The sequence below is a fragment of the Rhinatrema bivittatum genome, chromosome 5, assembly GCF_901001135.1.
Source record: "Rhinatrema bivittatum chromosome 5, aRhiBiv1.1, whole genome shotgun sequence".
Taxonomy (NCBI): Eukaryota; Metazoa; Chordata; class Amphibia; order Gymnophiona; family Rhinatrematidae; genus Rhinatrema; species Rhinatrema bivittatum.
This window is the reverse complement of record NC_042619.1, coordinates 227,257,246-227,272,169: the sequence shown is the minus strand read 5'-3', so window position 1 is coordinate 227,272,169 and position 14,924 is coordinate 227,257,246. Positions and strand designations below refer to the sequence as shown.

Genomic DNA, 14,924 nt, shown 5'->3' with positions numbered 1-14,924 from the left:
AAGGGGGGACCCAACGTAGGATTGGCATTAAAAAAAGCTGTTTTTAAGCACAAAAGATACTTAAAGAACAGAGCTCCGAAAACCGTGAGACAACTATCACCACGGGAAAAAAAAGAGACTAAGGGGGACCTCGTGTGGACGCGCGGATAGTGGCATGCTGGGTATGCTCAGTGTGTCGGTCAAAGTTCAGGAAACGTTGACAAAAGTTTTCTGTGCGGGGTTCCATCTGATGTCACCCATCTGTGGGGACTAACATCCTGCTGTCCTAGGAAAATGAAAGCATTCCCAGGAATTTCTCGTTGCACAAAAGCACTGGTCAGTATGGGACCCATGACAGACAATGTATTTAAAGCTGTAGTCCAGTCACTTCAATCTGTGGGTGACCTGGGTACCTTCCTAGATGTTAATGGTATTCCTAGGTTACTCAAAATTTGCCTTCCTCTCAATCTGAATTTGTAAAAAGAGTGAGATTTGTGTGCTTTTCAGCATTCTGAATCAATACTACCTGATAATTAAATCAATGGAGAATGACAAGGTAAAGACACCCATTTTCCTCCCATGAAGGTATCAGTCTTATCAAGGGTAACTGAGGCATAGGCATTGGAAATAGGGATGCTGTAGCACTCCCTCACCTTGAAGTATAGAGATGCTGACTTGTTTTACATAAACAGGCATTGAAAGGAGTTCTCTGCACCCCCAGTATAGGAACTGTTTCAATGCCCCTGAGCATAGGTGTACAGTCTTGGTGATATCGTTAACTGATAGATGCTGTTGCAGACATGCAAACCAATTGCCCACTTGGATTCAGAAAACAAATGTTGCTTACCTGTAACAGGCGTTCTCACAGGACAGGATGGTAGTCCTCACATATGGGTGACATCACAGGATGGAGCCCAATCACGGAACACTTGTTTCCAGAACTTTGACTGGCCCCTACTGGGCATGCCCAGCATGGCACTAAACCCTGCAGCCAGCAGGGGTCCCCCTTCAGTCTACAGGTAGTGCCGAAAATAAAAGAAAACGTTTACGAACCCAACACCGCGGGGCGGCGGGCAGGTTTCGTGAGGACTAACATCCTGCTGTCCTGTGAGAACACCTGTTATAGGTAAGCAACATTTGCTTTCTCACAGGACAAGCAGGATGGAAGTCCTCACATATGGGTGAGTACCGAGCTGAGGATGTCCGAGAATGCACCAAATGTACTCAGGCATGCAAGGCTCTAGGCCTGGGATGGAATTTGGTCGAGGGCATCCTGAACCCCACCGGGCAGGCGGAAGGGTGGGTACGTCACGTTGAAAATAGGTTGCACAAGACAGACTGGCCAAAGATGGAATCTTGTCTTCCGGCTTTGTCTAAGCAATAATGGGCTGTAAAAGTATGGAGAGAACTCCAGATGGCAGCCCTGCAAATGTCAGGAAGCGGCACCAAGCGTCGGTGTGCTACTGAAGTCACCATGGCCCTCACAGAGTGTGCCTTAACACGGTCTTGAAGTGGAATGCCCGCTTGATGATAGCAAAAGGATATGCAGTCCGCCAACCAGGAGGAGAGAGTCTGCTTACCCACAGGCTGCCCCAATTTGGTAGGATGGAAAGAGACAAACAATTGAGTGCTTTTCCTGGGGGCAGCTGTACGGTCTAGGTAGAACGCTAGAGCCCATTTGCAGTCAAGGGTATGCAGAGCCTGCTCTCCTGGATTGGAATGGGGCCTGGGAAAAAAGGTAGGTAGTATACTGGATTGATTGAGATGAAACTCCGAGGCTACCTTGGGTAAGAATTTAGGGTGAGTGCAGCGTACTGCCTGGTCCTGCAGAAGTTTAGTGTAAGACGGATAGGTAAATAGAGCCTGTAATTCACTAACTCTGCGAGCGGAAGTGATTGCCAAAAGGAAAATCACTTTCCATGTGAGATATCGAAGGTCTCAGGATTGAAGAGGCTCGAATGGTGGTTTCGTGAGCCGACCAAAAACTAGGTTGAGGTCGCAAGAAGGGGCCAGAGGACGAAGAGGAGGCTTGAGGTGAAGCAAGCCTTTCAAAAAAACGTGTTACAAGGGGTTGTACTGATATAGGAACATCCCCGACACCTTTATGGAAGGCGGCTACCGCATTGACATGCATCCTGATGGAGGAAGTTTTTAGACCTGACTGACAATAGAACCCTGACTGACAATAGAACCCTAGGCCTTGCTGTGAATAGGGCACTGGTTCTATTGCCTTGGACTGGAGGAGGAGGTACACCACCTGTTCCAGAAGGATGGAGTGACAGGATGTTCTCCACTTCGGTAGAGGTGGGGAGTCTGGTGGAATGGAGAGAAAGTTCAGACGATAACCTTGAGCAATTATCGCTAGGACCCACTGGTCTGAGGTGATTGAGTGCTACCTGTTGTTGAAATGGCACAATCGACCTCCCACTGGTATGTGGGGCAATGGAAGCTGGCTGCTGCTCTTTATGCAGGAGACAAAAACCGGAAGCAAGGCCCGGCTGAGGAGTTGCTTGCGGTTTTTGTTTTCGTGTCTGACGAGACTGGGCTTTTTGAAACGTCTCGTATAACGGGTTCTAGTTGGTGGCGGGTAGTACTTCTTCGGGTGAAGAATGACTTCTTAGCGTCCTTTCTGAAGGGCCGTTTTGAAGAGTACTCAGAAGCCATTTGAAGAGCTGTCTTAGGGTTCTCATGATGATCCTTGAGTTCCGCCACTGTTCATTGAATCTGCTCGCCAAACAGATTATTCTCCTGCACAAGGCAGGTCGGATAATCTGTCTTGTACCTCAGGGTGAAGGTCGGAAGACTTGAGCCAGGCCCATCGTCTTGCTGAGATAGCAGCTGCAGATACCCTGGTAGCAGTGTCAAAGATATCGTAAGATGATCTGATTCTCATGTTTGCCTGCCTCAAAACCCTTGTTTACTAGGGTTTGAGCTGCTCTTGAAATTGCTGAGAGGCAGGAGTCTGTTAAGTCTTGTATTTTCTTAAATAAGACCCTATTATATTGGGTCATATAGAGCTGATAAGAGGCAATTCTGGAGATGAGCATTGATCCCTGGAAGACCCGGAGACCAATGGCATCTAGAAATTTCTGTTCCTTGCCTGGGGGAAAGGAAGTGTGAGATTTTGATCTCCTTGCTCTTTTCTGGGCAGATTCGACAACCACAGATTGGTGATCCAATTGAGGTTTGCGAAAGCCTGGAGCTGACCTGAACGAGATAAGTGGTGTCAGCTTTCCTGTGGACTGGAGCAACTGAGCCAGGGTGTTCCCTAGTTCTTTTTGAGGAGATCCAGAAGAACCTGATGGATAGGGATGGACGTTATTTCCTTGGGAGCATCCAGGAATTTGTAACAGCTCCAACATTTGATGCCTGTCATCTTGTTCAGTCTGCAATTGGAAGGGAACCAATTCAGACATCTCCTTCACAAAATTTATAAAGTTAAGGTTCTCTGGAGGAGAACGCTTTCTGCTTTCAGTAGGTGAAGATGGTGAAGGCAAATCATCGGTGTCTGGTGAAGAATCATCAGTCCAGGTGTCGTAGTGATCAGCACCTGCTCCTCTAGGGACTAGAGGAGGAGGGGTGGTGGGATCCCTGAAGGTCCAGGTCGAGGCTCCGAAGGACTCGAAGAATAACTGGAGGCACTGATGAGGGCATCGAAGGCATCGATGGATGGTTCGGTGGTGCCGATGGACGCGTCGGCACCGATGGGTGGATTGGTGGCACCGGACGTATCGGCATCGACAGCTGAGGCAACGGCAGAACTCCCGATGGAGGGATGCGGAATCGTGTTTCTCCTCCCGATGACAAAGCAAGCGGGGGAGGGCACTGGAGCCAGCGGTGACCCGGGGTCCATCGGTGGAAAAGCGGCCATAAGCGCTTCCATCCTCGAAAGCAGTGGTGCCAACGCTGCTGGAATCGGGTCCGTGGTCTGTCTACAATCGGTACCGTGTCGGAGGAACCTGGAGTCGATGCATCGCCTTGTCGATGGCCTCCTGAATCATCCGGTCCAGTTTTTCTCGGAGACCTGGAACAAGCAGCCCCGGTTCCGGAACAGAAGAAGGAGGCAGAGGCATAGCCGGAGGGACCACCGTTAAGGGCGGAGTTGTGGCTCCCGATACCCTGTCGGGTGAGGGTTGCCTCGGTGACCCGGTCACCGAAAAGGTCTGTGCCTTTTCTGGACGGGACTTCTTCGACGGCGGCTCGGACGATGGCGAGGTCGATGATTTCGCTCCCTCGATGGTCTGAGACTTTCGATGCCGGCGGCAATGTTTATCTCTACGATCCCCTCGGTCCTGAGGGGGAGTAAAGGGTGTCAAAGGCCAAGAAGTCGTCGATGCCGGACAGTCACCGGCCGGAGGTCGATGCTGGTGCGAAGATGATGGTGCCTGTTCTGACGACATCGATGCAATAGATGGCGTCGGGGTTTGAGTACGGAAGAGAAGTTCCATCTTTTCCATTCTAGCCTTGCGACCTTTTGGTGTCATAGGGGCACATTTGGTGCAGGTTAGGACATCGTGCTCACATCCGAGACACATTACACAGACTTTGTGAGGGTCTGTGATGGACATGGTGCGACTACAGTCTGGGCCATGGCCATGAAAAAATTGAGCCGCAGTACGGTCGACGGCCAGTAGGCCGCGAGGGCCAAACTAGACTGTAATAGACGGAAAACGGGTAAAAAACTTACCAGAGTACCGCAGCTTGAAAAAGTTGAAGGAGGGACCCCTGTAGGGTAAATTAAATTTTAGTAATTGCGTGAGGAAAATTTCTGTCAGGAACAATGTTCCCTCTAAGCTGCGCAATCGCGCGGCCGCGCATAAGTTAAATTCCTGCCGCGCACATGTTTTTATCTGCCGCGCAAAAAAAAAAGTTTAAATTTACGGATTTCAATGGCAAAATTGTAACGAGTTTCAGTAAGAATAGACGTTTTCGTATAGTGCTACAAAATTTAAATTTTCTTATCGACAGCGCATTAGTCATACTTTCGTTCATTTCCATTTCCTGTTTTCCGTTCACCACACCACACTGTGGTGTGATGAACGGCGTTCACGAGAAAGGGTACAGGCAGACAGAAGATAGCGGAAAAATATGTCGAAACGTGAATTCAAAGACGGAAGAAACGATAAACGTTTGACTAAGAAAGCGAGATTGAACTTTAAAGTCGAATGGCTCAAAGAATATGTAGAAGCCGATATGCCGTTCAGTCTGTCGATTTGCTAAGAAGTCAGCGTCGGGGAACACTTCGGGCATTGCTGAAGGAAACTACTGAAGAAAAGAAGACAAAAACTGAAATTTTTCTGAAAGTCTGCTTCCAGTGAAATGTGAATTCAAAGACGGCTCAAAGAATATGTAGAAGCCGATATGCCGGAGTGCGTCAAACAGTGAACGATTCTTGGAAATATTTTTAAGTTCAACTCGGAGAACTCTGTTGTCTGCGACATCTGCAAACATGCGAATGCTCATTGTGCTTTCGCCCAAGGAAAACAGTGGGACGAATGGAAACTGGATTATTTAAAGCGACATTTACTCCAGAAAGTTCACGTTCAGTCTGTCGATTTGCTAAGAAGTCAGCGTCGGGGAACACTTCGGGCATTGCTGAAGGAAACTACTGAAGAAAAGAAGACAAAAACTGAAATTTCTGAAAGAAAGTCTGCTTCCAGTGAGGAGGTAAAAATTCTAATTGATAATATCCTCCTTGCCATAAAATTGAATTCTTCGATACTATCTGTTCAGGAAATTCACAATCACATTGGAAAATATGTAAAAATACCGGAATCTTGGAGAAGTAAAAATTATGAGTTTGAATTTCTAGAGTGCATAAACTCAGTAATACAAAGAGATATGATAAATGATTGGCGCCAGTCGACATTCCACACTCTCACAATTGATGAGAGTACAGACATCACCGTGACAAAAATGTTAATTCTTTATGTAAAATTTCGAAAAGAAGATGAAGCTGCTTACTGCACTTATTTTGCTGGAATTCTGAAGCTGACAGAATGTAACAGTGCAGCTATTGTGACAGCCATTACCAATTTCTACCAAGAGAACAATCTTGACTTGAGCAAAATGGTAATGTTCACATCAGACGGGGGCTTCTGTGATGCTCAAGAACTACGATATGCTGATTCAATATTGCAGAGAACGTATAGAAGACGATGACCCAATACACAAATACTGCTTAGACAAGTTGACAAAACCTGAGTATCATGTTACCATCTTTACTTCAGAGGAGCAATCAAACAACTGTAGAGGCGTTCCAGATGACAAAAGCCAAAATAATGAAACTTCAATCACAGTATCTTGGTGACACCATTCATTTCTCAGGGGAAACATGTGAAATTGAAACACCAATGTTTGTGAGTCGCATAGATGACAAAGGAAGCTTAACTGTTTGCATGTTGCAGAAGGTCTGCATGATGTGCACGAATGTCACACTTACAAAATTGACAGATGACAAAAGCCAAAATAATGAAACTTCGATCACAGTATCTTGGTGACACCATTCATTTCTCAGGGGAAGTTCTTAATGTTATAGCAACGTATCCTTCTATCAACACCACTGCTGTCATATGTTGAGAAATTTTGCACAATAAAATTGACATGTGAAAGTTTTGCACATTAGTTTCAATTTTTGCACACATGCCACCAAACCTTAGAGGGAACATTGGTCAGGAATCTCTGCAGAGCTCCTGAACCGCGTGGCTACTGCTGCGCGGAAAAAAGAAGACTGAAGGGGGACCCCTGTTGGCTGCAGGGTTAGTGCCATGCTGGGCATACCCAGTAGGGGCCAGTCAAAGTTCTGGAAACTTTGACAGAAGTGTTCCGTGATTGGGCTCCATCCTGTGATGTCACCCATATGTGAGGACTACCATCCTGCTTGTCCTGTGAGAAAATGTTTACCCGAAATGTGCATAGGTGAACAGCATTCCACTGGGTTTTTTGTTTTCCTCTGAGGGAAGTCTGAAAATCTTCTTTTAACCTAATCATGCAGCACCAAACACAGACATGGGAGCAAGATCACCCTAGTTTTTCTTTATCCTAAGAACTGCCAGGCGGCCAGAAAGTTAGAATCTGAAATCAAGCCACACTGCTCCAGCCTCCAGGCCACTAAATTTACATCCTGAGAAGACAAAATCAAAACAAAAGGAGAGCAGCATATCCCTTTCACTTGTTTATGTTTTTTTCCCTGCAGGATGAATAATTTTCACATTCTTTAAGGATACAATTCCATGTAAGAGGGGACACACACAGTTTCCTTCGAAAACTCCACAGGACAGCAAAGCCTGTTCAGCTGCTCCTCATAGAGTGTCAGAGCTTCAGTCAGGTTCACACAGTTTCCCTGCAGAAGGGAAGAAAGGAAAAGAGAATTTCTAGTATTTCATCATCAGACAAATAAAAATATTGGAAATTCTGCTAAGAAAACAGGGCTCTGAGTGCTTTCGTAAACTACCACAAGCACTCCTAATATTCCGGATCTTCAACCCATCTTAAATCTCTGCAGGGATGAGAGAGGGCTGGAGAAAAACAGCATCCATGACATCCATTCCACGCATGAATCTGTTTTAAGATTTACCGTCTCTTATCTGCTTGCTCTAGTTTGCAAAGCGAAAATTAAAAGGTTCTTAGAACTCAGCTGTTCACTAGCAAAACAACTTACAAAGACTAGCTCGTGTTCTCCACAATCCTCACACCAGCACTGAATCCTCTGGTAATGGGAGGAATCAGGCAGCACAAGGCTTAGTGTTCCTAAGTCATCCTCCCTCTGCTATGCCTATAGATGCCACAAAAAAATGTGTTTCAGGTGCCAATGTAAGCAAAACAGGATAAGGATGCACATACAAAATGCATCCCACCAGCAGCATTTACAAACAATGAACGTATGGGTATACAAAAATGCACCAAAGCAAAGGGTCACCACGCATACCTACAAGAAATATTTTCTTCATCCAATTATGAATTAATCAGGTCTAGTCTCGACCTAATAAAACTCTAAGACAAGGGCGCCAAGAACCCATCTCCTAACACAGCAACATGAATTTGACAATTGCTGCATCAAAAATGTTATTACAACACATTTAACACAGGCAAGCCATGATCCAGACTTGCTAGGTGACTCTACTGGATATTTTCTTGCTTTACGAATGCTATTGCTAATATGTCTTTCAATTTTGTTTAACAGAATTGTACATGCATGTACTGCTATTAATCAAGTTTACTTAGGGAATAGCCACTGCTATTAATTGCATAAGTAGCATAGGATCTTCTTGGTGTTTGGGTAATTGCCAGGTTCTTGTAGCCTGGTTTGGCCTCTGTTGGAAACAGGATGCTGGGCTTGATGGACTCTTGGTCTGACCCAGCATGGCAATTTCTTATGTTCTAATGGCTAGCAAACATTTCTGCTAATTTTCTGCATGTATCTTAATTCAATTTGCGTACAAGTTATTCTTTTGTCAGTTAAAGAGTCCCACCCACTCATCCCATTTCCTATTTTTCTTCCAAGGGTAGAGGCCAGATCTTTCCGAAACCTTGCTCAATTAAATTAAGTGACCATTTGAATGATTTTTGGTGCTCCTTTAAAAAAAAAAAAAAAAAAAAAAAAAAAAAAAAAAGTTTTGACAGCATGGGATTTTACTGTGGAGCTCTAGTCCTAGGCAGGTCTCCTGGTGGCTTCAAGCTTGAGCCACCGTGTCTGCGACTCACTGCAAGGAAGGAGGAGCTGCCAAAAATGTAGGTTGCATCCCCAATATGGTTTTCAAAAGAAGTGGTCGAAAGGGCAAAAAAATGTAGCATTCGGAACATAAAAAGGAATCTCAGGAGGAGGAGAAGGAAGAACATCAGGCAAAGCCAGAGCCGGGGAATGTCGTCAGTATGGCAAAAGCACAAGTGGGGGAAAAAAAGATAGTTGAAGAAGAGAGGCAACAAGGGTTTTTCAGGTATGTCAGTGAAAGGAGGAAGGGTAGAGGAGGGATCATAAGACAAGAGGAGACAAAACGTATGGAAGGGGACAAGGAAAAAAGCAACAAAATGCTAAACACATGTTCAGTATTCATTGATGAAGATATCAGAGGACAACTGCAGACTTGGCAATAGTATGTAGGACAGTTGGGTAAGATGTCACACCATTTACAGAGGAGGACATTTGTATGGAACTAGTAAAACAAGAGTGGACAGAGTCATGAGGCTGGATGGGATGCATCCTAGGATATTCAGGAAGGTCAGAGAGATTCTGACCAAGTTCACTGAATAACCCGTTCAACAGATCTTTGGAGAGGGGTGTGGCTCCATGGGACTGGAAAAGAGCACATTGCTGACCTTATTTGTAAAAAGGAGGATGCTGGAAATCACATGCTGATTGGTCTTATTCCAGCAGTGGGGTAAATTAATAGAAACTCTTTTAAAGGAAAAGATAAAGCATCTTGAATCCAGTGGGTTAAAAATTGAGGCATAAGAACATGCCATACTAGGTCAGACCAAGGGTCCATTAAGCCCAGCATCCTGTTTCCAACAGTGGCAATCCAGGCCATAAGAATCTGGCAAGTATCCAAAAACTAAGCCTATTCCATGTTACTGTTGCTAGTAAAAGCAGTGGCTATTTTCTAAGTCAACTTAATTAATAGCAGGTAATGGACTTCTCCTCCAAGAACTTATCCAATCCTTTTTTAAACAAAGCTACACTAACTGCACTAACCACATCCTCTGGCAACAAATTCCAGAGTTTAATTGTGCGTTGAGTGAAAAAGAACTTTCTCCAATTGGTTTTAAATGTGCCACATGCTAACTTCATGGAGTGCCCCCTAGTCTTTCTATTATCTGAAAGAGTAAATAACCGATTCACATCTACCTGTTCTAGACCTCTCATGATTTTAAACACCTCTATCATATCCCCCCTCAAGCCATCTCTTCTTCAAGCTGAAAAGTCCTAACCTCTTTAGTCTTTCCTCGTAGGGAAGCTGTTCCATTCCCCTTATCATTTTGGTCACCCTTCTCTGTACCTTCTCCATCGCAACTATACCTTTTTTTGAGATGCGGCGACCAGAATTGTACACAGTATTCAAGGTGCGGTCTCACCATGTGAAGAGGCATTATGACATTTTCAGTTTTATTCACCATTCCCTTTCTAATAATTCCCAACATTCTGTTTGCTTTTTTGACTGCCGCAGCACACTGAACCGACAATTTCAATGTACTTTCCACTATGACGCCTAGATCTCCTTTCTTGGGTGGTAGCACCTAATATGGAACCTAACATTGTGTAACTACAGCATGGGTTATTTTTCCCTATAGAAACATAGAAATGACGGCAGAAGACAACCAACGGCCCATCCGGTCTGCCCAGCAAGCTTCGCACTTTTTTTTGTTTCTCATACTTATCTGTTACTCTTGACCCTTAGTAACCTTTTGGTTCTGTTACCCTTCCCCCCTCCATTAATGTAGAGAGCAGTGTTGGAACTGCATAGTGAAAAATCTAGCTTAATTAGTTAGGGATAGTAACCACTGCTATAAGCAAGCTACACCCATGCTTGTTTACCCCGACTATGTAATTCAGTCCTTGTTGGTTGTTGTCTGTATATAGATCCACTTTTCTTCATTCCCCCTTGCCATTGAAGCAGAGAGCTATGCTGGATATGCATTGAAAGTGAAGTATCAGACTTTCTCCCCTGCCGTAGAAGCAGAGAGCTGTACTGGATATGCATGATGTATCAGTCTTTCTCCCTTGCTGTTGAAGCAGAGAGCTATGCTGGATATGCATTGAAAGTGAAGTATCAGGCTTATTTTGGTTTGGAGTAGTATCCGCTGTAACAAGCAAGCTACTCCCTGCTTTTTTGTGAATGGAAATCCTTTTTTTTGTTTTCCCCCAACATTACCTCTTGCCGTTGAAGCTTAGAACAATGTTGGAGTCGCATTAACTGTGTATGTTTATAGAATAAGGGTATTATCTCCGGTAGTAGCCGTCATTCCTGCGAGCCACCCACTCTTCATACACATCCTCTAGACTTTATGGATCCACAGTGTTTATCCCACGCCCCTTTGAAGTCCTTCACAGTTCTGGTCTTCACCACTTCCTCCGGAAGGGCATTCCAGGCATCCACCACCCTCTTCGTGAAGAAATACTTCCTGATATTGTTTCTGAATCTTCCTCCCTGGAGTTTTAAAACGTGACCCCTGGGGTTTTGCTGATTTTTTTTCCCAATGGAAAAGGTTTGTCGCTAACTTTGGATCATTAAAACCTTTCAAGTATCTGAAAGTCTGTATCATATCACCTCTGCTCCTCCTTTCCTCCAGGGTGTACATATTTATATTCTTCAATCTTTCCTCATGAGACATTCGTTGAAGACCCTCCACCTTTTTGATCGCCCTTCTCTGGACCGCCTCCATCCTGTCTGTCCCTTCGTAGATACGGTCCCCAGAACTGAGCACAGTACTCCAGGTGAGGCCTCACCAAGGACCTGTACAAGGGAATAATCACTTCCCTTTTCTTACTCGATATTCCTCTCTATGCAGCCCAGCATTCTTCTGGCTTTAGCTATCGCCTTGTCACATTGTTTCGCCGACTTCAGATCATTAGACACTATCACCCCTAGGTCTCTTCTGCTCCGTGGACATCAGCCCTTCACACCCCATCGAATACAGTTCTTTCGGATTTCCACACCCCATATGCATGACACTGCACTTCTTGGCATTGAATCTCAGCTGCCATATCTTCAACCACTTTTCCAGCTTCCTTAAATCCCGTTTCATTCTCTCCACTCCTTCCGGCGTGTCCACTCTGTTGCAGATCTTAGTGTCATCCGTAAACAGACAAACCTTACCTTCTATCTCGTCCGCTATGGCGCTCACATAGATATTGAGCAGGACCGGTCCCAACACCGATCCTTGCGGCACTCCGCTCAACACTGCTCTCTCTTCAGAGTAAGTTCCATTTACCATCACACATTGTCGTCTGTCCGTCAACCAGTTTGCAATCCAGGCCACCACCTCGGCACTCACTCCTAAGCTTCTCATTTTATTCACCAGCCTCCTGTGTGGGACCGTATCAAAAGCCTTGCTGAAATCCAAGTAGATGACATCGAGCACTCTTCCTTGATCCAATTACCTAGTCACCCAGTCGAAAAAGTCAATCAGATTTGTCTGACAGGATCTTCCCCTGGTGAATCCATGCTGCCTCTGGTCCAGCAATTCTTCAGAGTGTAGATAGTTCACTATTCTCTCTTTCAGCATCGACTCCATCACTTTACCCACCACTGAGGTGAGGCTAACCGGCCTGTAGTTTCCAGCCTCCTCTCTGCTCCCACTCTTGTGAAGCGGCACCACCACCGCTCTTCTCCAATCACTCGGCACCACTCCCGTTTCTAGTGATCTATTGAACAGGTTGCGCAGCGGAGCCGCCAGCACATCTCTGAACTCCCTCAGTATCCTGGGATGAACCTCTTCAGGCCCCATGGCTTTGCCCACTTTCAGTTTTCCCAGCTCTTCTCACACATTCTCCACTGTAAACGGAGTAACATCTACTCCACTCCCCTCCAGTTTCTTGTTAACTTCACCTGGGTCCTCTTTAGTGAACACCGAACTGAAGTATTTGTTTAGTATTTCTGCCATTTCTTCGTCTTTCTCTACACACTGATCCTTTTCACCTTTCAATTTCACTATACCACTTTGAACTTTTCTTTCTCTGATGTATCTGAAAAATGTTTTGACACCTCTCCTTACCTCGTTGACAATCCTTTCTTCCACTTGACTTTTTGCAGTCTTGATTACTTTCTTCGTCTCCCTCAGTTGTACCAGATATTCTTCTTTGTGCTCTTCCCTTTGGGATCCTTTATATTTCTTGAATGCTGTTCTTTTAGCTTTTATTTTGTCAGCCACTTCCTTTGAGAACCATATAGGTTTCATTTTTCTTTTGCTTTTCTTTACTTTTCTAACATATAGATTAGTTGCCTTGATAATTGCTCCTTTTAGTTTGGTCCACTGTTGATCCACATCTCTCATTCTCCCAGCCTTTTAGTTCTTCCTCCAAGTATTTCCCCATTTCCTCAAAGTCCGTATTTTTGTACTGCAAAACTCGGGTCTTCGTGTTTCTTCTACTTATCCTTTGTGCAATATGAAACCATACCGTTTGATGATCACTTGTGCTGAGGTGGGCGCCCACTTGGACATCAGAGACATTATCTCCATTAGTGATCACTAAATAGAGTATAGCTCCCTCTCTCGTGGGTTCCATTACCATTTGTTTGAACAAAGCCCCTTGCAGGGCATCCACTATTTCTCTACTATTGTTAGATTCAGCAGAAGGTATTCTCCAGTCCACATCAGGCAGATTAAAGTCTCCAACGATCACCACTTCTCCCTTCTTTTGGATGTCTTCAAACAGATCTCTGTCATGCTCTTCCTTTTGATTTGGAGGCCTGTAAACCACTCCAATATAAATGGATGCCCCCCATCTTCCTTGCAGCTCAGATGCTTGGATATTGTTTCTGACATAAAGAGCTACTCCTCCCCCTTTCCTATTCTCTCTGTCCTTCCTTAACAAGTTGTAGCCCGGTATGGCCGTATCCCAATCATGAGATTCCGTGAACCAAGTCTCCGTGACAGCAACAATGTCCAAGTCCGCCTCCACCATTAGGGCTTGCAGATCTGGGATTTTATTGCCCAAAGTACAAGCATTTCTCGTTCAGTTTACTGCTTTTCCTGGACTCCTTTTGTGACTTTAGTTGAGTTTTGTTATTCACGTCACCTTTTCCCTTTGCGATTGTGCAAAGGAAAGGATTAGTGTCTCTGATGACAGAGTCATCCATCGCAATGAGCTTTTTCCTTTGGTTACTGATCTGGAATTTCTGTATGCATTGGGTTTCTTCTCAGATAATACTTCAATCTTTTCTCAAGATCTTCTTCAGTATTTAATACAGAGAAGGCTTTTTGTACTAGTTGTACTTGATACAGTGTGTGTCTCCGCATCACAGGTCTAATTCTACCAGAGCCCACTGTTATCCTGTGTTTTTTTTTTAGTTCCTTAATGCCCTGTGTGAGTGGAGGGGCAGACTCGTGGGCTGCACAGCTATCAAGAACAGGTGTCTATCTGTATATATGCATCACCATGCACTTATCCACATTAAATTTCATCAACCATTTCGATGCCCAATTTTCCAGTCTCACAAGGTCTTCCTGCAATTTATCACAATCTGCTTTTGATTAACTACTCTGAACAATTTTGTATCATCTCCAAATTTGATTACCTTGTCGTATTTCTTTCCAGATTATTTATAAATATATTGACAAGTAAGGGTCCCAATACAGATCCCTGAGGAACTCCACTGCCCACTCCCTTCCACTGAGAAAATTGTCCATTTAATCCTACTCTCTGTTTCCTGTCTTTTAACCAGTTTGTAATCCACGAAAGGACATCACCACCTATCCCATGAATTTTTACTTTTCCTAGAAGCCTCTCATGTGGAACTTTGTCAAATGCCTTCTGAAAATCCAAGTTCACTACATCTACCGGTTCATCTTTATCCACGTTTATTAACTCCTTCAAAAAAGTGAAGCAGATTTGTGAGGCAAGACTTGCCTTGGGTGAAGCCATGCTGACTTTGTTCCATTAAACCATGTCTTTCTATATGTTCTGTGATTTTGATATTTAAAACACTTTCCACTATTTTTCCTGGCACCGAAGTCAGGCTAACTGGTCTGTAGTTTACCGGATCGCCCCTGGAACCATTTTTAAATATTGGGGTTACATTAGCCACCCTCCAGTTTTCAGGTACAATGGATGATTTTAATGATAGTTACACATTTTTACTAATAGGTCTGAAATTTCATTTTTGAGTTCCTTCAGAACTCTGGGGTGTGTACCATCCGGTCCAGGTAATTTACTACTCTTCAGTTTGTTAATCAGGCCTACCACATTTTCTAGGTTCACCGTGATTTGGTTCAGTCCATCTGAATCA

The 14,924-nt window shown here is 44.5% G+C and overlaps 1 protein-coding gene across 1 annotated transcript in view; it reads right to left on the bottom strand.

Annotated features, from left to right (window-relative positions):
• SMS (spermine synthase) overlaps nucleotides 1-14,924 on the bottom strand; it is a 147,992-nt gene that overhangs the window by 18,402 nt on the left and 114,666 nt on the right. The window contains exon 10 of the mRNA XM_029603399.1: nucleotides 7,206-7,321. Coding sequence (XP_029459259.1) covers nucleotides 7,206-7,321 — 116 coding nt within the window. The remainder of the gene's footprint in view (nucleotides 1-7,205; nucleotides 7,322-14,924) is intronic.